Source organism: Epargyreus clarus, unplaced genomic scaffold, assembly GCF_041222505.1.
Source record: "Epargyreus clarus isolate Ecla_fem2 unplaced genomic scaffold, WU_Ecla_fem_2.2 ptg000026l, whole genome shotgun sequence".
Taxonomy (NCBI): domain Eukaryota; kingdom Metazoa; phylum Arthropoda; class Insecta; order Lepidoptera; family Hesperiidae; genus Epargyreus; species Epargyreus clarus.
The window spans coordinates 7,446,990-7,472,049 of NW_027332233.1; the positions used below are offsets into that span (position 1 = coordinate 7,446,990).

Sequence of the window (25,060 nt, forward strand, 5' to 3'; positions counted from 1 at the left end):
AACACAAGATCCAGGTATGAAATTAATTATTGGCGTGTAGAGTTGAGTTTCCTGTTGTCAATTATATAAATAATATGCTCTACTTACTGTATTTAATACAAATTCATCACATTGTTTAAATTTGCATCATTGTCATGCACTGTTTAATTCCTTTAATAGAGAATAAATGGATCATATATTATTTTGCCTACTCTACATATTTAATGTCTTTCATGAAAATCGACAAAACCGTAAAGGTAGAGTGCAAAGGAATTTTAGAATTTGTGATATTAGTAAGACTTGAGCACTGTCTGGTTATCATTAAGTCGATCATTGTGTTATAAATAATAGTAAATTTGTAAGTAACCATTATATATATACAGTCAACATTTTTCATCATAGAACTTAAAAATAATAATTTAAAAATCCTTAATATAAAAATGTAATAAAGTTATCTAAGCTCTCGTTACTGTAAGTTAGCGTAAATTTATTGCAGGTATTTAAAACAACTTCCACAGGCTTGACTGACTTGTGACTACCCAGATGATTAATCTCCGTACACTCGCAACTCTTAAAATTACAACGTTACAACACGTAGAGATAATCCGGCTCTAAACTGCCTCGCTCAAACCTGCGGAGATCAAGTTTCTAACTGATAACGTTACTGGATCTAGTTGGTATATAAGGTATATGATATACAGCTGGGAGTGTCGCGAAATTGGCCTCAATACGTGACAATATTATGAATAAAATACATAATATACTGTAAGTTGCTAATTTTAAATGTGTTTGGGAAATACCCCGTTCAAAATAGTCATTAGTTCATTTAAATGTTGACCATCAATAATTCTTTGGATTTTTTAGTTTTAGTTATTAGCCCTGTCGTTTTAACAATTATATATCTATATTAAAAGTGGATAGCCTAAAATGTGCGCGGTGATAAGCAAAACTACATATTTGTCAAGGATTCAAAAATATTCAGAATTACGAACATTTATAAAGAAAAATATCGTAAGTTATTTATTTAATATTATGTTGACTGTACCAATTGAAATATAGGTAGGTGAAATATACATAGGTAAAGTTGAAGAATAAAGTAAGAATATTTTTTGTAAAAAATATTGCTACATGTAGGTATATGGTACTTAGATACTCATATGTACAAGGTACTCTAAACAATTATAAATGCCGATAAATGAAATAAAGCTTGGCTATGTACCACGTATTCCTCCGTATGGAGTACCACATAATTGGTCATGGGACATGTCGCCGATGCACGTGCGCGTGAGTAACCGACGCTCCACGCCGCCCACGTAACGGACAAGCTTGAATTTTTATTGAGACAGCTCATATTTTGTCCGTTACCGAAGATTTGTAGAACAACGAACAATATAAAAATACTGTAGAATGAAACAGATGAAAACGCATAATCGACTCTACCTAATTCTATGAAGTTTTCATAATAAATCCGGCAAGCGTTGTGTTGTCATATAAATAAAAAAAATGGGTGAACAACCCTTATCGTAGCCGGTCCTCAGACCTACTGAATATGCATATAAAATTTGGTGAAAATCGGTAAAGCCGTTTGGGAGGAGTACGGTAACTAACATTGTGTCACGAGAATTTTATTTAGGTATAAGATATAAACTGAATTCATTTGCCAACTTTCATGAGAATATTAGCACTGGTAGTAATTTATTAAACAATTATACGTTTAACAAGCAATCAATCTTGAAAACAACTTAGAATCATTTGTAGATTCTAATTATATTTTCATAATTATCGTTATTTTATCCAGTTATTTTTCATGTAGCATGGGTCCCAAAAGCCCCACTCCCTGTATTCTTGTAACAACAATACAAATCAGGAGATGGCCAGCAGAATCTCCGTGGACTACTTCATCTACTAGGATTATAAACAAAAGTTCAATTTAATAAAATATTTAGCATGGATTTGATAACTTCTAACTAGAATTAATAGGTTGTCCTGCAATTAGGGCCGGATACATTAAAATAATATCAAGCTTTCTGATCGGTCCTCAGCCAAGAAATCGGAGGTCGATCATTAGATTGCATCCGTTGCTTGCAATAACCAGATATACACGATTAATTGAAAATACCGAGAGGCAAAGTCAAATGGTCAAAATGGTCATATATGTACCTATGCGGAACGTTTGAGAACTTTGTCAGTACTTATTGTATGAAGAAATAGATCATTAACTAATTTAATACTACTTCGACGTGTCTACGTTCGATTATTTTGTAATTTGATACCAAATATAGTACATACACATACTTCATAAGTAAGATTAAGGAAATATCTGGATTCTCTACCAGCGCATCGCATCATCGCAATATGTCAAGATGTCGGAAGGCAATCTTCTTATGCAACTAATAATCCTGACATTCCTAGCATAATTTCCCTGCTAAGTACGTACTGTTTATTACCACATGGGTAACTAATAACCAATTCTGTAATAACATAATCGCTATTTCTTGCTCAACTTAACTTGGACTTAACGTGAATTATGTCGTAAAGTTATTACAAAAGCACATCTTTGTCTAGTTTTTTGTTTTATTTTGAAAGTTTTATTATTATAATATATATCAATGTATCTATTTAGAAAGTTATTTTGTAATAAAGATTTTTGAATTTGTTGAACGTTCTAATTGATGATTTATTTAGTTTAGAGATATCAGATGTACTAGATAATATGTAATTATTTACAGACAGGCCCTTAAAGCGGTGACCCAATTTGGACTTTTTTAAGTTTACACAAATTTATATAAATAATACAAACAAAACTTGACACGAGTCTTTACCTAATTTTTTAATTGAAAAATGATTATAAATGGAGGCCATAGCAGATAACTTAATATCTCATGTAATATGCACTACATAATATGTAAGTTATCTTATACTCGAATAATTAAAATGTATGGCTGTCTTCAAGTCGTATAAAAATATTGCGGTCAATGTATCAAATAGGGTTGTAGCTACTTATATATTATCTAATCGAGCTGTCGACCTACTCTTAGTTTTGGTTAAGAACTATTCCATTAAATAGGTTCTGATAAGATTATACGATACATAAGTTCTAATCACAGCGAATAAATGTTGTGAGAAGCATTCTAAATAAAAATAAAAATGAGGTTTTGTCATGCATATTTTCAAGATTACCATGGTAAATGCTCCTGTATTGATGGACTAAAATATAATAATGTATGTCAAAATCATGCATGTTCATATTGATCATTGCTCATGAGCCATGACACATAACGTGACAAGGCGTTTCGTCCAAAAGTATATATAGGAAAAACAAAATTATAGCTACGGGAGGAAATAAGTTATTTTTTTTACCCGAGGAAAGCCTTCACGTGAGGAGGGATACTACTACTTTGTAGAAAAGATAGTAAGAGTTGTACTTAGAAGCCTTCATTTTTTTACTTCGGTGAAATCTCAACTGATATTACATCAAGACAGGGACACATAGGCGTATATGAGGTATTTCAACTTAGACCTCAGGCCTAGTAACACATCTGTGGCTGATCTCAGGTGCGACTACAATAAAATCTGCGGTTGATTACTTATGTTAAGTATGTGCTATAACTACTTAGCATTAAGTGGATTACATGGTCATTATTTCAATTATAAACAGGTAATTTTGTACTCATCCCCCGCTTATCACACGTATTTTTTCAGTTACCATAATGTGGCAAAAAAAATCTTTTCCCTGTAATCTCGACACTGTAAGGCCTTTGAGTACTAAAAGTCGAATAAAACTGCATTTCAATTTCTAACTTTATTTCATGCACCTTAACTAAATATTGGGGTTTGCAGTTTGCACTTTGCACAATATATTTTACATACGTATAATATAACTAACGTAAGAGTGAGCATTGTCTTAACAAATTAGTCATGTGCATTCATAAGAATTAGCCAATGTTGTTTTAAGCAATAAGACAGTTGAAATAATAGAGAAATATATTTTCACGGCCGAATGAGTTAGAGCTCATCAATCAATCGTAAATCGCAATTCCCAATTCGCAATGTTCAATACATTATGAATCGAGATTGGTTGCAGTAACACTCGTACTTATTAAGTGTTACTTAAACGTAGTAGGCTAGTGTATGTAGTTTTGGCAAACGTTCTGCACGATCGGTTGCCAGTTACACAACTGAAAGGTCACGGGTTGGACTTAACGAGCGGCAAACGGCCGCTTGCCGCTCCACTGGCAAAACAGTATTAAATGACACGGCTTAACCAACTCAGATTATAGGGTAAAAAGTTCAAAACATGGGTTATGCTTGTTTGTCACGGCACGTATTATTCGCGGAAGTTTATTCCGCGTATTCCAGCCCAAACGGCCAAAAGTCATGAAGTGACTTGGAGGAAACAATGGGTCCCTTGTCGTGGGTTCGGCGCGCCAGGTATGCGAGAGGCGCGGGCGCACGAGAGGTTGGAACCTATTGTATCTACCTCGTGCTATATGCACGGCGCCCGACCGGTTCTCAGAAAAATGACGGGACATTTTAAGATGCTTCCATAATTCAATTTAACAGTACAAACAAATACGAAGCAGATATGCAATTTATATGCGATTTAGTAAATCACTTGCATATAGTAAAACTACTGGGCACGAGTTCCTCTCTCCGCAATACTGGTTTTTCGGGTTTACGAATTGTTACAAACCATCCTAATTCATTATTAGTATTATGTTTACCTAGATTAATACGTTTTATATTTTAGTACATAATATGTATCGTCCCATTGAAGAATAAGAGTTGCTCCATTCCATGTTTACCCTAAACGTACCTACTGTACCTATGAGGATTCATTTTAAATGAATCGATCAAAAGAAAACATTACAAATGGAGGTATAAAAATACTCATATCAATAATTTGTACAAACAAACTAGCGTATATTTCGCTTTATTTAAAAGTAGAAGTAGATATCACATCAATATTTTGGGTTTAAAACATTTAGGTAGACTTCAAACCGAATTAAGTATACTTTTCGACTTCTACATTTTGTTAAGTTAGCCTACATAACATAATCGAAGTCCAATGATTGTTAAATTAAGGTACGTTTTGTTGCAATAAGCAAAACGTAATGACCACGGTAAATCAAACTATCTAAAACACCTGAGCTATTACAAAACCTTATGGTGTGGTCTTTTAGAATAACAATGGACCATTGTTTGTTTCTAAAAATTGTAATAAAACTAAGGGCTTAGGATATAAAAAGTACAATAGGATTTTATTGGACTATAAAGATAAAAATAGTTTTGTAACGGATAACAGGAACGGTCCACCTGATGCCAAACTTACTGGGCGAAACGTTTTCTTTTAAACATGTTATTATAATAAAAGTATTTATTAATTCAATCGTTAAACAGATCGTGGAAAAAATAACAAAGTGGATTTCCCATAGCGCCATGTGTAATCTCTTGACGGGTAAATTAATGTATTTCTTTGACCCGTACCTCTTGAATTTGTTTTCGATTTTGGATGGATACTCTTAGTAATGGTTTGCACATGTTACAGTGTAAAATCGAAATTTCAAGCGATTGAACTTTAAACGTACAAACTTTAAACATTTGAAACTTATGGCATACTTGACGTCATTTTATTTTATTTATTGCACTTAATTTGCAAAATGTTTCCTAAGTTAATGAATATTTTAATTAAAGCTTTGTAGACATCTGTGACAGTAGCAAGCTCATTTACTAACAGTATTTTGGTAAGTTTCACGTTCAGTTTTAACATTCCGGTTTACCATTGAGAACAACGATGGAATGGTGAAAAAATTGACTATTTAGGTTTATTTTATTGAGGTTTATTGTTTAAATTCTAGCTTCTAACTTCTCTAAGTAATCACAAATCTAAATGAAATAGAAATCAAGCAGTAACTTCTTAGTATGTGAACGTAACATTTAGTAACGGGTAGGGCATTAGTGTCACACTTATTTCTGCCTTTAACCGTAGACCGTAATGCAGTGCTAATGTAGTTTGACTGGATGGGTTGGACAAGGCATTTTGTCATTAAAATTTGACGTCGGAGACAGAACAAATGTGATCATGCTCGTTTACTATCATATAAATAACTCTTATAAACCAACCCAGTCTACTGAAGAAATATTATCTTCACAACCCTAGGTGGCACGCCTAAAATTTTTTAGAGAAACCACTTAAATACATAACCACCAGCTTCAAATGCCTATTACACTTAACGCCGGGTCATTTTGCCTTGCATCCTTTACAATACGTCATAGTGGTCGGAGTGGTGGTACTGTAGATCAGGTTATAGCATTGGTAATTACAGATGATGCAGGGAAGTAAAATGCAAGGTCGGCCGCTTCCTACGAATGTACCTATGTAGACGCAAGCAGGTGCGCGGTGCAGGCGAGCGTCTAATAAATTACCTATGTAAACAAAGATCCTATGTAGGAATGTTTACTTACTAGAAACTATTAATTACAGAATTACCTAAGTAAGTATAATCTAAGGATAGAAGAGAAGAATGTTTTTATACTATTACAGTAGCAACGAGCAACAATATATACATACAATCGATATCAATAGATACATACAATCTACTGTATATAGAACAAGGATTCTATCTGAAACAGATCACAGATAAGTTGCCAGTGATGCCACTTCTGAAAATTAAGATGTAAGCCAGCCAATACCCACACACTTCCATCGGAACCCAGAACTGCTACTTGCTAGAAATTTGTGTGATATATATACATATTTAGATATGTAATATGCGTATAAACAGTTCTTACTAATATCTGGCGTACATATTTAATTACCTTTCGATTTTGGAGGCTTCAAGGGTGAAGTCATTTATTTTGAGTTTTATGTGTAGGGGTATTATTCAATGATATAAGTATTCATTTTTGCTTATATATTACCTATTTGACATTGAACACCTATCTATATTAAAGCCGAAAGACCCAAAACAAATATACTGTCATCATTTTTGGCAACTACCCACAAATTTGGAATGGAATGAGTTTTAACGAAGGTCTAGATAAACTATGGAATTTACGATGTGAAATCTTTTCCAGTTAGGGTCAACTAGATTGCCCCGTGTAAATTATGGCCCGAATGAATAATTTGTCGAAAACTGAGCCGTCTGCATTATGATATTCTAGCGAGTCGTGCCCCAATCTGGTTTGACCGCATCCACGGCGGATGCCTATTAATGCTGCGACTATTTTGAATTATTCACTGGCAATTTATACATTGTCGCGAAAGTGGATTTCGATGAGGTTGACAGACGATTCAAGATCGTGAATTCCACAGAAACGATCATTAGCGCAAAAACGAGATGTTGCCGCGATGGTAAAGCGTCAAACTGTGATAGCCATTAATGTTCAAGTTTCTGTTATTACAACAGATTGTGTAACCTTTAAGTGCTTTGATCAGATGTGGTGGATTATAGATGTAAACGTTCGTTTATATACAACTTCCACATACAATGAACGTAGGTAATCACACATAAAGATTTGGGTGAGTAATAACTGCGTACCAAACAATAAACAACTTAGAACTTACGTCAACCACAACCAATGAAACATATAGAAAACCGCGCGAAAACAGTTTGAAGTGAGGGCGGAGCTGTTTATAGTAACATGTTCAACTGACCTGTCCGGTAGCTTTCTTGTACCGGAGCGTTGCTTCTCGGACGAGGTCTCTGACCAACAGGTCGCCAGCGCCGCAAGGTACCAGTACCCGAACGGACCCGAAACACACAGTCACCTTCATATCGACACTGCACTATGATTCACAACGGAGCTTCTCGCTCACCACGCACCGCAATATCCACAAGCTAACATATTAGTTTGGCAAAAAACTAATAGGAGCACGACACTATCTGACGCACATGGTTAAGGTAGCCCTGCATCGAAGCCGCTCACGAAGCACCGTTGAAACAAAAAGGACAAAAACACTGGTCTCGCCGTGTGTCGTCATAGCGTCGGCGGGCAACGTCCCGACCGCGCCACGAGCCTCGGGAGCAGCTCGACTGTACCAAAAAATTACACCGATAGAGCAAACGTACGCAATGTCGAAAACATTTCGATAAGATTACGCGAAATACGGGCTGGGTGCGCGCGCTCAACAGCAACGGTCGTAGCGAGGAACATGAATAAGAATTCGTTTGGAAGTTGTATCGGCGGGGCGCGGGGGTGCGGGGCGCGGACCGGTTCCGCAGCCAATGGGCGGCGGCGCGCGGACAGCTGTGGCGCGCGTGGTGGCGAGCGTCATACCGCGGCACCACTCATACCTGCCTCCCTACCGTACATATTTCACTTGCATACAGAATGCCTCATCGTAATTTGAATGAAACTGCCTCTGACTATGCTAACTGACTCAGACGCTCCATATTCGCCAAAGTACTGTGGTGGAAGACATAACTAAAATGTATTTCCCATGACTAAAATGTTCATTCAATATCTACAAGTAATTAGTTTCGATTTGTATAGGAGGAGAACACATTTTAAATTTATAAAAACCGTTGCAGGTAGGTTATAAAAAGTTATCTTTATCATACCAATAATTTACCTGAGCCGTTCAAAGCGGTTATGTTATACAAAAAAACTTACTACTAACTAGATGGCATTTTATGATAGGTAGGTATTTTATGATATGACAAGCTACTGAAGAAGTTTTGTCCAAAAAATCAATGTTGCCATGACTACAGTTACTGCAGAGAATTAAATGAACACAAAAACATCCTCATTCAAGAAAACAACTGGAAACTTAAAAATAAATACATTAAAAATTTCAAACAACGCATTTAAGGCTTCCTTTAATTTATTTTCAATAACAATGATTGCCGAGTACTTACATCAAATTACAGCATTTACTGGATATGGTTTTGCGTAACATTACTTAGTAAAATGGAAATAATGAATTGCAGTAAACCTAACAGAATGCGATGTTTTGTACCAATTACATCGGAATGCCGGTGTTTTCCAATCCGATTGTATTTATCGAGGATATATGGCTTAATCGCACTTACAGTACATAACAAGTTAACAAGCAATTACGGTCAATGTTACCAGAATAGGTATATGTTAAATACCTTCAATAATTTTCTATTTCAACTATTAATGGAAAGGAAGCGTTCGAAAGACATAATAAAGCGGCCAGGAACGCGTGATGTTCATGATACTTTAGTTCAAGGCTATAAGCATTAGTATGCGGTCGACGCAGTCAAAGCCGACGTATTGGCCCGCACGCCTATGTAGTTGATATACGGAACCAATTTTTTAAACTCAAGTAACGGCCTTTAAAACTTTAATTTTAACCGTTTAAAATTCTAAATTATATTGAACACTCAGACCCCAGACATAGATTACTAGGTAAACAACAAGGATCAATAAAACAATTTTACCGGTAATGTAACCACTTTAATTTGTAATAAGTAATTAATATTGCTTAATTGAATTGAAATAAATAAATGTACACAATACACTGTCTAAATACGCCGCAATTTATATATCTACAAAAAATAGGTAAGTATACATAGTTCTCGCTATCAAAGTACATTTTAAATTTGAAATAAACTGTTTATTCACATTAATATTATGTCAAGTTTTTACGACTTTTAAGGAATAGCGAATTAAACTCACTAGAGACGGCTTTAACAGTCTTAAGCTTGTAACGAGAGATCACCACAGTATTGTTATTAACTATTTAAAAATAAGTACAAAGTATGTAACATTAATGTGAATAACAGATTATTTAACCAGTAAGTAGTTTAACAAAGTGGAGAAGAGAAAAGGAAAATGAAGAGAAAAGGCTAAACTAGAAATGGTGTTATAATTGCCAAAAGTACGCATTGGTTTAAGTTACTCTTGTTAATTAACTGTGATTAAATAAATATTTATTCCAGTGCCTCAATTCCTTTCTCCATTTTGAAAAACTTAAAAAACGACAGTATCTTAAATTGGATCGTCATAATGAGAATTCCTAAGTACCTAAGTTAATGACAACAGGAGCATATTTTAACTACTTCATCATACACGGTACATTATAGTATATCTAATGTCAATTTTTAAATTCAAAAATTCCAAATTCAGTATTTTCGAAAATATAGAGATTAATCCGCTTAAAACAACGAAGCGAAAAATAAATACTTTGATTAGAAGCAATACTCAAAATATTTGGCACTATGTCTACACAAGATAATGAGAAAATCGTAAATAGAACTTACTGAAGAAATAAGCAAACAAGGCTATTCGAAATCAAGATTATTGCCCAGTCAAACTCTTTGTCATGTAAGTGACAGACGATTAACAATATTTACAAAGATTAACAAGTATTCCGGGCATATGTATACCGTACATAACTATACAAGACGATTAAACTCCTCGAGAAAAGAGATTCCGCTATATACTAACAAAACAAGCCAGCGAAAGCGTCAATTTCTTTAATTCGAGCATCTTGTCAATAACGCACTGACTAAAGACTTAAACGCAGCTAAAAAGATGAATACAGCGCTTGATACAAGCAACAGCAAGAAAATAAATTGGCATTACAATTACGATAAATCATATTATGTTCCACGACCAGCAAGAAGTGAGTCATTAGCCACTCCCAACCATATCTAATAAGTACACACTAAGCCAAATGAACGGCGCGGTTCGGAAATATGCAATGCAGGCTACATGTGCCTCGAAATGAGAAAATTACTTAACTGCAATCTGTTATCTTACACTAGTAAATAACAATAATGACATGAAATTGACACAAACTTATGATATTTTAATTTTAAATATCTTTATTAAGTTTCTTAATACAATGGAGAATATTCTACAACAAATATTCACTACTGGTGTTAATATATTGGTTGTACTTTAGTCTCATGGTCTACCTACACTACAGATAGCAAGGCCGCAACGCGGTTCTAATTTTAATGAGTAATTAAGAGAACTGAACTTTAATTCTATGTAAAAAAACACATCACAAGGCCGAATTTGTGATTTATACTAATTTGGTTTTTATTCAGTGTTTCATTAAGCGACTGTGTTTAGAATATTCAAAAACTAAGTAAATGAATTCTCGCTAGAATAGAGCGACAAGATGCCTCAGACCTACTTCAATTGTCAAATTTTAATATTATATTAAGTTAAATTAATTCGGGCATAAATATGTCAAATTTTTAATAATGGACTATAATTGATAAATGATACAATGACTAGAAAAAATGTCATATTTTAAAAATATATTTACTTACTCATATGATTATAAGTAGCTTTATTGTAGCTGCTTGAATCAATTGAAAAATTTGAAGTTCTATTAACATCATTTGACTTACAATATATGTGTTACATAATACAAGAATATAATCTATATCAATGATTAATATTATCATAAGAAATAATATAATTCGGCCTCTAATTTTAAATACGTCCAAATTCTGAACAACATGGATAAAATTTAGTGAACCATTGGCTGATAAGGAGCAGGAAACATAATTTCGAGAAATATGGTAACAATTATACTCTTAATTATATCGAAATGCAAAACACAAATTTACGTCATATTCATACAACTACTCCCCAACGGTAATCCCTAATCACGTGATCAAATACAAGTACCAACTTCCTTCGAGACACGAAGTAGAATTAAGTTAATAATTGTACAGTAACGGGGCCAGCCCTTACGATAAAACATTGACGTTAACAGATATTGGTCGCTCGAAATCCTATTCCATATCACAAGACAAACGACAAATAATTCTAAGTCAGAGCACCTTATAATTGTAGAGATCATCGCGTATCAATAGATGATTCGAGGTGCCATCACATGGCACTGAACTGTACATAAATATCATACAGTGTTACATTAATAGGTACATATTGACAATATACACAAAAACGAGAAAGTTCAAAAACAGGCTCTTTGTTTTTTAATTAGCAACGACAACTGAATATTTATGAAACATTCAAACTTAACCGACTCGCTCCTGTCAAATAACATGTAAAATTAACAAAGGTCCATCATAATATATCAAAACAGTTAAGTTGCAATAGAAAATTAAAAATTTTGAGTATTCTTCATATTCATATAGAGAGCCTAATAAAAGCTTACTTTCCACGTCATCCAGACATCAATACCGCACCCCGTCCAAGTCCACTAAACGATTACCAAAAATGTTTCATCACAGTACGAAGAATCGATCTAGAACGATAGGACTGTCAAAGGTAAAGAATACAACCTTCAATCGAAACATGACACTACGACACTCATATCACATCACTATCACACGTCACTCTCGCCGTCGGTGACGTGCGTTGGCTGGCCGAAGTTCCTCGTGATAGACTCGCTGACGGTGCGGATGTTTGCCAGGTAGCGGTGCGCGGGCTCGTCCGAGTCGTAGATGGCGCTGAGGGACTCTAGCGAGACGAGCGCCTCGGAGTCGAGGAGACGGGACGAGGCGCGCGAGGAGACGTCGTCGTCTCGATCAAAGTAGCACGAGTTGACGTCACTGAGCGCCGCCTCGGCGTCCGTGAGCCCCGCCTCGTTCAGCATGGACACGTTCTCGAGCGCCGGGTCGTCGGTGGTGTAGCCGGTGCTCTCGGGCTGCCCGCCGTCGCCGTCGCCCTCGCCCTCCGAGCACGACGAACTCCATTCGGACTGACTCTCCCCGTAAAGACCCAGTTCTCTATGATTAGAAGCGGTCACCTGGACGAAAGTTCATAGGTAAATGTATGGGGAAAACCTTACCTCATGAAATATCTAAAGGTGTTACACATGTGTAGAGTCAGAAAATTCTCTAGACAAATTTGGTTATTGTTCTTAATATATGTCTCTAACGGTGACTGGACAAACGTATACGTATACATAATGTTAGGTGTAAGAGCCCAAATAACGTACTAAATGTATTCGTAATAAAAATTCTCTATTTTTATACTATTTTCTCAAAATTGACATTCCACGTAAACGTGTGTAACATCTTTAAGGTTCCTAAAATAAATTCCTTGTTACATACCCGGTTATGTAGTCGGTCCTGTGTCGGGCCGTCCTGTTTTTCTTTGGTGTTTGCTGTATCTGTTTTTCTCGTACTCGGTGCACTGAAAGAAAATAAAAACATTATAAAATTTATTTCAAACGAGCAGATATCTTCTTAACTATATACTTGCTTACGTTTTTAATTTTAATCGCCTTAATTTTTTCCTTAAGGTAAGTTTTTTAAAAGTTGTAATAATAAAGTATGTTCTCTATACATACATATTTCAAGCTGCGATAAAAGTTAGTATATCGTCATATGATTACGTACGTATAATTACGTACCTCGTGTTTTGTTCTCTCGAATGCGAGGGTGAGGGCAGCTCAACGATGACGTCAGTGGGCAAGACGCCCGGGAAGTCGGCCATTGGGCGTAGAGGCGACGCAGCCGCTTGAGAGGCCCGGCCCGGGCTGGCGAGGTCTTGACGTGCCAACTGTGTGATAGCGGCCAGCCCTACCGCGTGAAGCGGGCTGCTGTTGTTATTGTTGCAGTTGCGCACCGGCTCCAAGGATGGGTTCTGACCTCTGAAATATAGAATTCGTAAGACGGGTGTTGAATCAGTATGTTTCAACTGGAGTTTGAAAGGTATCACCGCCGTACATATTTCTAGCCTGAAGCAGACTTTGCGTTCCGGTTTTCTAACCTTTTCAGGTTTGCTTGCCGGTTGATTTACATGTGAGGTAAAAATCTTAGTTATGAGGAATGGCAATGTATCTACGATAGACTTACAATAAGGTGGACTGCAATATCTTTTGCTATTGCAATCTTACAAAAAATATGTATACTGGAGATAGTTGAGTTTTTGCAATCTAATAACAACAGCGAGACAATGATGAATTCAAATTAAATTTTTTACCTTAGTTCAAGCTTCAATTCCTTTCGCTCCGTTTTCGGCGGATTACCCTTAATTAGATTCTTATCATCGAGCAGCCTTTGAATTTCTCTCTCGAAAGGAGGGACGCAAGCGACATCGGAGGGACTCCTTTTAGTGAACACTTCCCTGGAATCGTGGTTCAGGTGTTTCAAGTTAGTAGGACGACTACTTGAACTTGAAAATGAGTTAGTCCGTTGCGTGAGGCGCGGTACATCCTTTTTGTCAGTCTGACTGCTACCGTCACGCTTGGCGGAAGCCTGGAGCATGTTTATTATACTTCTTTGCAATTTCTCCTCCTCCTTATGAAAGTTGATGCTCCCGTCAAGCAGCTTGTCGTCGAGCGAGGGCTTCTTCATAATCTTATGTTTCGCGTACAGATCGTTTATGATACTGGGAGTGGGTTTAGCGCCCCTGATGGGAGGGTAATCGTACCCCGAGTTGGGGTCTCTCGGGGGTCGCGCGGGGGGCAGCCAGGCGGCGGCGCGGGGGGGCGAGGGGGACGCGTCTGTCGTGCGCGAGTAGCTCTCGTCGGACGAGCTCAGGCTGGGGGACCTCGTCAGCGAGCTTAGCTCGTCTGCGGACGAGTGCACGCGGGGACTCCTCGCCAGTGGTAAGCTCTCGCTCGACCGCGGCCTCGGAAGTCTAGTCGGGGGCCTCCGCTTGTGCACGGCGGGAGGCCTCGGCTCTTGCGGCCGGGGCCACGGGGGCACTAAGGCACGGGGAGGAGGCCACCGCGGGTTAGCCGATATGCCGTGCGGCGGGGGAGGTGGTGGCGTATCCTCCGGTTCCTTGTTCCGACGCCCTTTGCTACCCTTGTGGTTGTTGCCATTTTGTCCGTTAGGTAACAGGGGTTCGTTTTCTCCAGCAACCGACGATTCCCTCAGAGGTGGCAGCCTCGACGGTTGAGCGGCCGCCCTCCTCGCCGAGTTCTGCAACATGGCGAGAGGCGTCGCCACGCCACCGTAAGCCGTTGGGGGATTTGGTGCGGGACCGTTTGATGAAGAATTTTGGCCATTGCCATTCGCCGGTGCCCTATCCGTCAGGAAATACGTCGTCATCTCGCCTTTCCCCTTAACTTTTACCTTTCCTCTACACACAAATTGATAAGGCATATCTTTCAGCACCTGGAACACTTCCTCGGTAACCTGCGTATGGTTCGGAAGTCCCGTGGAGTCCATACGAGAGGCTACGTTGACAGTGTTGCCCCAAATGTCATATTGGGGTTTCCTAGCTCCGATTACTCCAGCGACGACCGGTCCAACATTGATACCTGCAAATGGGTATTTTTATTTACTTGATTAAAATACACTCTATCTACAATGATGGTAGTGATAATGACGTAACAATCTCCTATTAATAAAAAGGTAGCATGACCACCACAGCATCAAAAATTTTGCTGGTTTGTAGTAACAGTGATTGCGATACCATTCTCATTTATTTAAAGAGTTATAAAGCATTCTGACACGTCAGCACCACACTTTTAATAAACTTCAGCCACGTGAATTAATAGTGTATGAGTAAATAAATGAATGAATGAACGAATTAATAAATCAATTCAAATGAAGCACTTACCAACTCGCAACATAAAATTGTTGTATGAGTTATCGTTGATATCCTTCAATTTATCTCTCATTGCAAACACAAATTCCACTAGGGTCGCCATGAGTTTACGGGTGCTTGGGTCATCTGACATCTTCTTGTCTGGAATCAAACCTACGGCTGCCATGTATGTGGATCCTACGGTTTTGATTTTGTCTATAGCGCCGAAGCGATCTTCGCCGAGTAACTGAAATAAAGAATATGGTTAATTTATATAGCCACAGTGTACTAATATGTACTATAATAAATTTTAATAAATTTCAAATTCCTACTACCATTGCTTCAAATTCTACCAAATATGTAATTTTTTCGAGACTTTCGTATGATAGATTTTTTTTATAATAGAGAAGTAGGAAACAAGTATGCAGTCCACTTGATTGTAAGTAGCTACTGTGTTGTAAGCTTGATTGTAAGCAACTTTGACATTTTGTTTGTTCTCTATAGTACATAATTATGTAGTAGTGTAGAACGTAGTATAGTAGTTTTGTCTATCGTCTTATTCTTACATTGAATTGTTTTCACTTTTATATTGAATTTGTGCGATAACACTCAATTTGACAACCTTATAAAAATAGTAAGTGAAGAAAAAGGTTTATTAAAACAATTGACAAATAACAAAATAGAATCACCTCATCAAAATCAGCGATGATCTCGTTGAGGAGCCGCAGACACTCCATGCCCTGGTTGTTGCCGTCCAGCTCCATGTAGAACTCGTGGTAGTTGGTGATGGAGGCGAACACCACGCCCACGCGGTGGTACGACTGGTGGTACAGATCCTGCCAACCGCGCTTCTTGAGTCAGCGAGCGAACAGTGCGAGCGAAAGCCATGCAGTCGAGGGCAATGAAAAGTGCAGCTTAATGACATGGTTATAGAGCGTGGCGGTGTGTGTGCTTATTGCTATAAGAAATCTCTCAAAAACTTGAATAAAACTTTAAAATTACGTTGTACGGACAATTACTCTATATTATTTATTTACGCTGTCTTTAACTTTATTTATAATAGAAAATTCAAATTTTACACATTATATAAATAACGTGAATTTAGTATTATATCAAGGAGATATTTACTTTATTTTATTATTATACTAACAATATTTTTTTAAATAGTATTCACTTCAATCACTTGACCTAAAATTTTGTGCACTGCGAAGGCGACGAATGAGAGTGAAACGAATTTGGATTGATCGTACTGAACGTGAACGAATGAACATGTGAACGAGTGATTAATGAACGAACGATAGTGCGTACTGAGTCAGTGCAGTGACTCATGCACGTGAGCACACACAAAGCTAAGGCACAAAGTTCGTAAGCACGCGATATTTTAAGCAATAAGAATTTGATTGCGATAGCCAATGCGTCGATTTTGCGAGAACTTTATTGTGTAGAATATTACCATATTGGTTCTGAACTGATTGTCCAAGAAGTGTGTAGCCACGTGAGCGGGGAGTAAGTTGAACAAAATTCTTCGGTTGGAAGCCTGAAATATAAAGAATATATAAAAATATGGTAAATACACGGTGTTACAGGATTTACAATTAAACTTTTAAGACGTAGAAGCAGAATTATAGACCATCGACAAGCTTTTGAAATAAGATGTATATTTCGGGTAATCTCAGCGGTCTAAAAAAAGGGTGGCTTTTCATGTATTTAATACAAGATCCGACACCTTACAACGCCGCAAATTTTTACTAAAATGCTAATTTACAGTCTACTTTAGGTGGACATCTTTTCATATTCCATTGATCCTGATGATTTAAATTCAGGTTCCTGAGATCTCGTTAATCTCAGAGTAAGGTGAGACCTGCAGCGCGTCCATGTCGCGCTTCTCGTCGCGCGCCTGCGCCTGCCACAGGAAGTCGAGGCGCGCCGTCCACTCGGTCTGGCGCGCGTGCAGCAGCACGCCCAGCGCCAGCGCCAGCGCCCACGCCGCTGCCACGTACGCAGAGCCCACTGTTGCACCACTGCAAGCCAAACGCATCCACCCATACATTATTCATACATATTAACACGCATATAATTTGGTCGTCTTAAGGATGCTTTTGTTACACGCGCCCTCACGCGTGTTTAAGCTCACGCTCGTGGGACACACATAAATCTATTCGCTGCAGTTATTTTACAAGCCGGGGGCGTGTAAAACGAAAGCTTAAATTAATCAGGTGCACTCTTCGCTACACGCGTGCGTGCGGCTGATTAATTTAAGCATGCATGACAGGAAAAGTATCTATGAAACGATAGTGGTACGCAAGTAGATTGGATCTGCACACCAACGCAATCCGGGATGGTAGGAAAATTTTTGAAATTCCTGAATATTTTAACATATTGAACTGCTAATATAAGATTCCATTATATATAACTTCGGTAATATTAATAATATTCACACTCACCCAGTCATCATATCATAGCAATCGAATATATCCCTATGGTACAGCAATATGACTGCGACATATCCAGCCGTCATCACAGCCAACAGAATCCCCTTCACCAATATCGGGAGCCTCAGAAACACCGCTACGGCCAGCATGCTGAGACAGCATCCTAAGGTAATGTATAGAGGCACGGGACACGCGCGGTGGTCGTTGCTACTCCACAGCGCGGCTGCCACGTCGCCGGTCTGAGACCTTATCTGATCCATTGTTGTTACATTCTCCGTTAGATTTCGACATATATTCATCTCTTGACATGTTACCTGGAACAAATTAGGTGTAAATCTTCAATCGCGGCATTTTATCTCCAACCAAAAAAACAGAAAATTTTTAATTTCAACGCATGAACGAATCCGTAATTGCGTTTGTGCCCACGTCTAATTTTCAATTATTCACTTATTTTTGTTTACTTAGAAATGTACGTGTCTATGGCTAACGTATAGCTAACAGTTGATCCATGCGTGGAGGTGACCATTTACCATCAGGTGAAAGTGAAATGTATGTCCGTTGAAAAATAAATTGTATTTTCAGTACAAATAAATAATTGAAACATTGAAAAACAAATAATGATATAGGAGTAGGTATTAGTCAATTTTATATGAATACTTACAACATTAACTTGTCCCACAGCGTAACCAAGTACAATAGTGAACGTCGTGATAGCATTCCTAAGGGCAAACGGTCTGGACACATCGCATGGGATGAGCCGGAGTCGAGCTGCTAGAGTCAAAGCGAGGACCGCTGCAGACCAGGCGAAGGCAGTCACGAACAGGAGCAGCAGGATAGTGGTACGAGGAAGGATGGCCGCTTGGAGCGCCCCCGCCGCAACCAGAGCGCCTAGAGCGGCGCTTAACGACCCCGCCCAGCCGCCGTCCGTTGATGCACGGTACTGTGGGACATTATTACATACATAATACATTGACAGAATTATGACATTTTAATATAATTTATACACATTTTCTGAGTGAATTCATATGTATATGAAAAGATTGAAAGAGATAGATCGTTTAATATGTCATTCAATGTACGTTGTATGTTTTTTAAAATAAATCTATGATTTTTAGTAACCGATTTATTTGGACTTATGTACCAGATGGGACCTTAGTAAAACTATTATAATTATGATGGACAGTATTTATGACGTTCCCAATATTCACTGTAACTCATTCATTTTGTTCATTCATTAATTATTCATTCTTTTACAAAACAAAGTTTACAGTACGAACTAAAACATTAGGCCGTTGCAATGAAAGAAATAGAACATATCACCCACCTGCGCTTCCTTCTCAGCGTCCTTAAAGCATAACGTGAGCAGGTGCACGTGCGTGGCCTTCTCGCGGTGCACGGAGCGCGCGTCGATGGCCTGCGCGAGGTACTTGTTGACTCGGTTCGTGGGCTGGTGGTACACAGACGAGTGACGCTTTTTCAAAGGCCGCTTGAACTTTTCCGTCACTTTATTCTGTGGACATATTTTGGACGTTCAACGCAACGGTTTTGGTTTGTTTTTCTTTTTATCAAACTCATATTACTTTTTAGGTGTTTATACAGGGTGTTAGGTAAATAAATGAACATATTTCAGGAGAGTATTCATTAATCGGGTCTTGTCCTAAATGTATGAAAAATTTGTTATTTTTTTGGATTATCAATTAAAATACAACATCAATTAATAGAAGCAAGCCCTAGGTCTGATCGTATAGTAAAATAAGTCAATCATGCTGAAACATGCCACGCTTGATTAAATAGTTGGCTTGTGTCAATACGTATCAAAAGCTTTAACTTTTTGAGACATTTTCGATGCGTTTCATATTTTTTAATGTATTTTTTTAATCATCTGGGTTCATGAATTATCTTGAATATGTCCTTTGTTTAACCTAACACACTGCATCTCCTATGGGAATGGGCTGTTGGAAAACATCAAATTATGTCGTCGGGTCACTGTCACAAGGGGCGTTTAGGCCTTCAGGGTACACGGAGGGTCCACCATGCTGACGCCATGCTCCATCCAATGTTCGAACTGACCTTAGAAACAAAAGTTCCGGACTCCAAAGCAGCATCACATCATTAGAAATGCAATTAAATTAAACAAAATATAATGAACTGAACACAGTAAATCAACATTTAAAAATAATGAACGAAATCATTTTTTTAACTCATTAAATTCTTAAAGATTAGAATACGATAATCTTACTTCATTTGAACAACAGCAAATCTTATGTTTGATCATTTCTCGACTCGACAACTTATCTGTTAACTTATGTAATTTTTAATCTATTATAACAAAACTATAAAAAATCACTAAAATAAGCACAAACCAAGAAATAACCAAGCATAGAGGAAAACGGGCGGTCATGATAACTCCATGCGTGTTAGTAGGGTGGGAGCCATGCCATGCTGTGCTCGTGACTAGAGAGGGTAGCGAGTGAAACACAGTTCAGTGCATTCGACTTTATTTTTCAACAACATTTTAATAAAAAATATCTTTCCAGGTTTTACATTTTTCATAATTCCAAGAGAAACGGAGAGTGAATTTCGTGTGTGCAAGTATTTACCGGTCGTTCACGTTCCGTAAAGGCTACGTGCGAACGTATTCGCGTAGGTGTGGTCCACGGACGTAAACATCGAACATCGAGAACCTACATGGGGTTTGAGTGTCACCCGGTGTGTAGTGGTAAACAATAACACAAGAACAACATTTTTGTCTGCGCTTACTGTTTCATCGGGTATTTGTTGTGGAACTAATGTCCAAGGGCGGATAATCTGAAAAACAATGAGCAGACGTCTCACGTTAGTTGCTGTTTAATGTGGCCTTCCACACATTGGTTGAGGAGTACAGAACAACACCGATGCAAGCGTTCCAGGGTTCACATGACACGACGGAACAAGTTCATAAATAAAATCTCGAAGTCACCGAACTCGTAAGCGGCAATGGGTGAAAGCCTGTACAGCAACTAAATGTAGTGTAATATTTAAGACGTCGAAGTAGTGCTCTAAGGTGGAGGAACACTTAGGCTCATGTGCAACAACGGAAACAACAAACGGAAATATCTATGGACCGTGTAGTGTAGGGCGTTTAACAATGTATAGAGTATAGATAGACTAACACCGAAAATGATAATTTATGCGTACCAATCAGGACATTCCCCGCGTTAACCTAGTGCAAGGCATCAGGGCAAACCTTAATTTAGAAGAAGCAGCACAGATTAAGTATCAAAATCACCACTCAAAACCAATCTAACTACTAGAATTAAGCGAGGTTATCGTCGGCCGCGCATTACAGTATGAAGCGCATTGGATTTGCAAAAACAATGCGTTTCATGTACAGATTTTGAAGCGAAAATCAAAAACCGCAAGGGATATAGCAATATGGATGCCTGTTTTATTTGCTGGGTTTGATCGATGTTCATTTTGTAGTTTGTCGGCTGGTGAACATAGACACATTATGTATCGTGTGGACAATATTCCATTGGAGAGTAATGTGTGTATGTTCCATGCAGTGTTGCGTCAAACTCATTTAGCTGTGCTTTGTCATATCTCACTCATTCATTAAATTCATAAAACTAAACTTTACTGCACGTTCAAGCAAATTGACGGACTTGTGTGATTGAATTGCTGTAAGTTTTGTTTGAACAAAAGCACTTTTCAATTATAATTTGTTTTCTTATATATATTTTTGCTTTATTGTGGGTCCCTATAAAACTAAAAGTTAAGTCAAATTTTAAAATATATCTAATTTTGCAACTAAGTTTTCTCATTTATTGTGTTCATATGAAACATATGGTATTTTTTGCTTAAAATGTCTACAGTGTTTCAATGGAAATAAACTATAAACATATGTTTGTTGTACTACACGTGTAAACGCTTACAATCCACACACTATATAATAGTACATTACGATACGCGTGGCCAAAGTAGCCTATTCTTGCACGGCGTGAAGTTAGCGCCCGAGCGCAGCGAGGGTGCTAAACGCCGTGCAGATAATAGGCTACTTTTGTCACAAGTATCGTATACTATTTTATAGCTCGTGTGACATAAACCCGCTTATACTTGTGAAGAAATATGAAAAAATATGATAATTATTTTGAAACTTATAAATGATTGAAACTAAAAATTATGAACTAAAAAAGCAATATAAATGTGACACAACCAAAACCATTGAAATTTAGAAAATTTAGTAATTATTCTGCACTTGTGATAAAGACAAATCTAACACCACACATACGTCGAAATCTACCAAGCCATTTAGGCTACATACAGGCGTATTAAAGAAACATATGATAAGCAATCACATAATGTACTAATACATAACTAATACTAGTGATACAGTAGAAAATCGATTATCCGGACCTTAGTTATAAATATTCGCGATGGTTCGGATTGTGAAACGTGAACAAGTAACTTTGTAATAACCCTTACAGATCAGCCACATTTTGTGTGACTTGTGCATTTAAATTCCGGATAGTCGCCAAATCGCAACAAAATAGTTACTATAAAAAACAAAAACCCGATTGCTACAAATATAACCTATGTTATCGCCACAATTTAGACGAATTCAGCGACACATCATGTATCAAAATTAATGAAGTCGTTTGAGTTTGCCAAAGAATGAAAAATACATACGTAACAAACATATAGTCGAAAAACATCACCTTCCTAAATCGGTTTAAATAGCTTTTCTTCATAAACTCAATTATCCAAATTTTCGATAATCCGAATGCCACAAATACGACAACAAATAGGTCGCTTAGTCGAGATTCTACTGGAGTAGTATTATACTAATAACTTTGAATTGATAACGATTCCTAATTTAAATATCTCCTACTATGGTGTGTAGCGAAAATAAAACAAACACAGTCAAAACAACAATAAAATTCGATAAAGCCCAATAGTTAGTCTTATAGTGATGCTATTGCTTAATATGTACACAATGGCAAAAACATTTATAAATACGTCCAAAATAAAATATTAAAATAATTATAGCTTTAAACAAAATACTCATTACTCACTTTTAATTTTTAAATGGCATTTAAAAGTATGAAACGTTCATAGGTATGTTTATTTTTTTCAACTGTGAGGGTAGTGTATTAATATTCGTACGGTGTAAAAATCGGCTACTTTGGACACAGAAATGCGTGGCTAAAATGCGGGTTTAGGTCACAGAGTGCTATAAAATATTTTATATCACGGCGTGCGTAAATGGACGTTTTACGCACGCTTCGCGTGCGCAAAACCCCCATTTCCGACCCCGTAATATAAAATTTTATACAACACGCGGACGAAAAATGTTTTTCTGACTCGTGTGATTGCAGTCCTCGCCTGCGGCTCGGCCTGCAAACTCACACTTGTCAGAAAAAAATTTTTCGTCCTCGTATTGTAATGTACTATTTTATAAACTATTTTTCCACACAAATGTGCCTTTCAACAAACTATTTCACTTACACGTGTTTTTTCTAAGTTTCACTTATTATGCTTGGACATAAAATATTCCTTTCAACAATTGTGTAATTCAGTGTTATCTATGCAAAAGTACTAAAACTCCTCAACTAGCGTGCCTAACTGGTCGCATTGCTCGAACGTGCACAAACAAAGGTGAGATCCGTGTGCGTGACCGTTGCGTGTGTGCGCAGTGCGTGGTGCTGCATGACTGCGTCGAAGGTGTGGTGGTGCGGGGCGGCGGCGGGGGCGGGGGCGGGGGCGGTGTCGGGGCGGGGGGGCTGCAGCGCCGCGCTCACGTCGTCCGCGCGCAGCGCCGCCAGTCGCAGCGCGTCCGCCGAGCCCGGCTCCGCGTGCAGCGCGCGCCGCAGGTCCAGCACCTGCCAACACCATGCCACTGGGTCGCGGTCGCACCCTGCCGGCGTAGCGCCCGTCACAAACCTACGCCTAACCCTGTTATTGGCTATTGAACTACCCCATTTAGATCCTGGACGTACGCCTCTGCCGGTGCAACGCCCGTCACATACCTACACCTAACACTATTGCTTTTCTATTGAACTACCCCCATTTAGATCTTGTACGTACCCTCTGCCGGTGTAGCGCCCGTGACATACCTACACCTAAGCCTATTCTTGCCTGTTGAACTGCCCCCATTTAGATCCTGGACGTACGCCTCTGTCGGTGTAGCGCCCGTCACTAATCTACGCCTAAGCCTATTCTTGCCTGTTGAACTACCCCCCATTTAGATCTTGGACTTACGCCTCTGCCGATGTAGCGCCCGTCACTAACCTACGCCTAAGCCTATTCTTTGCTATTTTCAACTACCCCCTTTTAGATTAAGTACTAATTTCCCGCTTTTATAAACAACTGAATACTCTCCCGTAAAAACAAATGTAGAACAAAAAATATTTTATTTTATTTTCTTTAAAATTTCCTTTTATTTAAATTTAAGCATTTTAATATTTCAATGGACCGCTTAATCAAAATAACCAAAGAAACCCTAAGATCAGATACGGGTGAACTAAATAATTATAAATAAAAAATAAATCCATTGACAACATGTTTTTATTCGTATATATTTTTTCACGTCTGTATGTCAGTATTCTAACTGAAATTCTCTCTTGGATTCGCAATAGGTAATTTTAAATATTACGTGACTAAGGTTAGTGCATATACAATACAACAGTAATACTTGCCCAATGTCCTTCACTGATATCGACAACAAAGCTCCTAATATACACCGAATGTTTGTGTGTATATTCCACAACATTAACACTTGCTCCAGTGACCACACATTACATACTCAAGTGACATTAGCTCCATCGAAAGCAAGCTTCAAGCAGTTACTGATTGTGAACACTGTTTCAAGATAAAATTAATATTTCTTTATAACAATTAATATTCAAACTTAATTAAAATTCGTGACTCTTCAAGTACGTATTAGTAGGTACTATTCCGTAAATGTGTTACAGTTGCCTCAAGAATACGATATTAATCATATAAATAATAGTAATAGCAATTATATTATCAGTAAAATAAGATATGAGATAAGACATGAAAATAAATTCATTAAATTACTTATATATCATCATAAGAAGATAAAGAAAAGAAAACTTACCTTAAGAGTAGAAGCGTTCTTCGAAACAAGAATTTTCACTCAAATGAAACATTCTGAAGGAAAGGAAAAGCCGTGGACATCGAGCTTGTACTGTTTGGCCGTGTCC

At 37.8% G+C, this 25,060-nt stretch overlaps 2 protein-coding genes across 8 annotated transcripts in view; both read right to left on the reverse strand.

The window, feature by feature from the left end:
- The window catches only part of baz (par-3 family cell polarity regulator), a 68,728-nt gene extending 60,581 nt beyond the window's left edge, over nucleotides 1–8,147 (reverse strand). For all 3 annotated transcript variants that reach the window (XM_073088276.1, XM_073088274.1, XM_073088267.1), the window contains exon 1: nucleotides 7,637–8,147. In XM_073088276.1, coding sequence (XP_072944377.1) covers nucleotides 7,637–7,756 — 120 coding nt within the window. In that variant the 5' untranslated portion in view covers nucleotides 7,757–8,147. The remainder of the gene's footprint in view (nucleotides 1–7,636) is intronic.
- A 1,637-nt stretch (nucleotides 8,148–9,784) lies between these two features.
- LOC140753186 (adenylate cyclase type 1) overlaps nucleotides 9,785–25,060 on the reverse strand; it is a 144,161-nt gene continuing 128,885 nt past the window's right edge. The window contains exons 11-22 of one of the 5 annotated variants that reach the window (XM_073087623.1): nucleotides 23,636–23,716; nucleotides 19,180–19,365; nucleotides 18,517–18,795; nucleotides 17,868–18,169; nucleotides 17,285–17,444; nucleotides 16,877–16,960; nucleotides 16,113–16,274; nucleotides 15,457–15,670; nucleotides 13,867–15,154; nucleotides 13,295–13,534; nucleotides 12,993–13,074; nucleotides 9,785–12,685 (exon numbers count right to left, since the gene is read on the reverse strand). In XM_073087623.1, the coding sequence (XP_072943724.1) occupies nucleotides 12,263–12,685; nucleotides 12,993–13,074; nucleotides 13,295–13,534; nucleotides 13,867–15,154; nucleotides 15,457–15,670; nucleotides 16,113–16,274; nucleotides 16,877–16,960; nucleotides 17,285–17,444; nucleotides 17,868–18,169; nucleotides 18,517–18,795; nucleotides 19,180–19,365; nucleotides 23,636–23,716 (3,501 nt within the window). In that variant the 3' untranslated portion in view covers nucleotides 9,785–12,262. Of the gene's footprint in view, nucleotides 12,686–12,992; nucleotides 13,075–13,294; nucleotides 13,535–13,866; nucleotides 15,155–15,456; nucleotides 15,671–16,112; nucleotides 16,275–16,876; nucleotides 16,961–17,284; nucleotides 17,445–17,867; nucleotides 18,170–18,516; nucleotides 18,796–19,179; nucleotides 19,366–23,512; nucleotides 23,717–25,060 lie in introns of all 5 variants that reach the window. The other 4 variants (XM_073087622.1, XM_073087621.1, XM_073087624.1 and 1 more) reach the window with 4 other exon arrangements.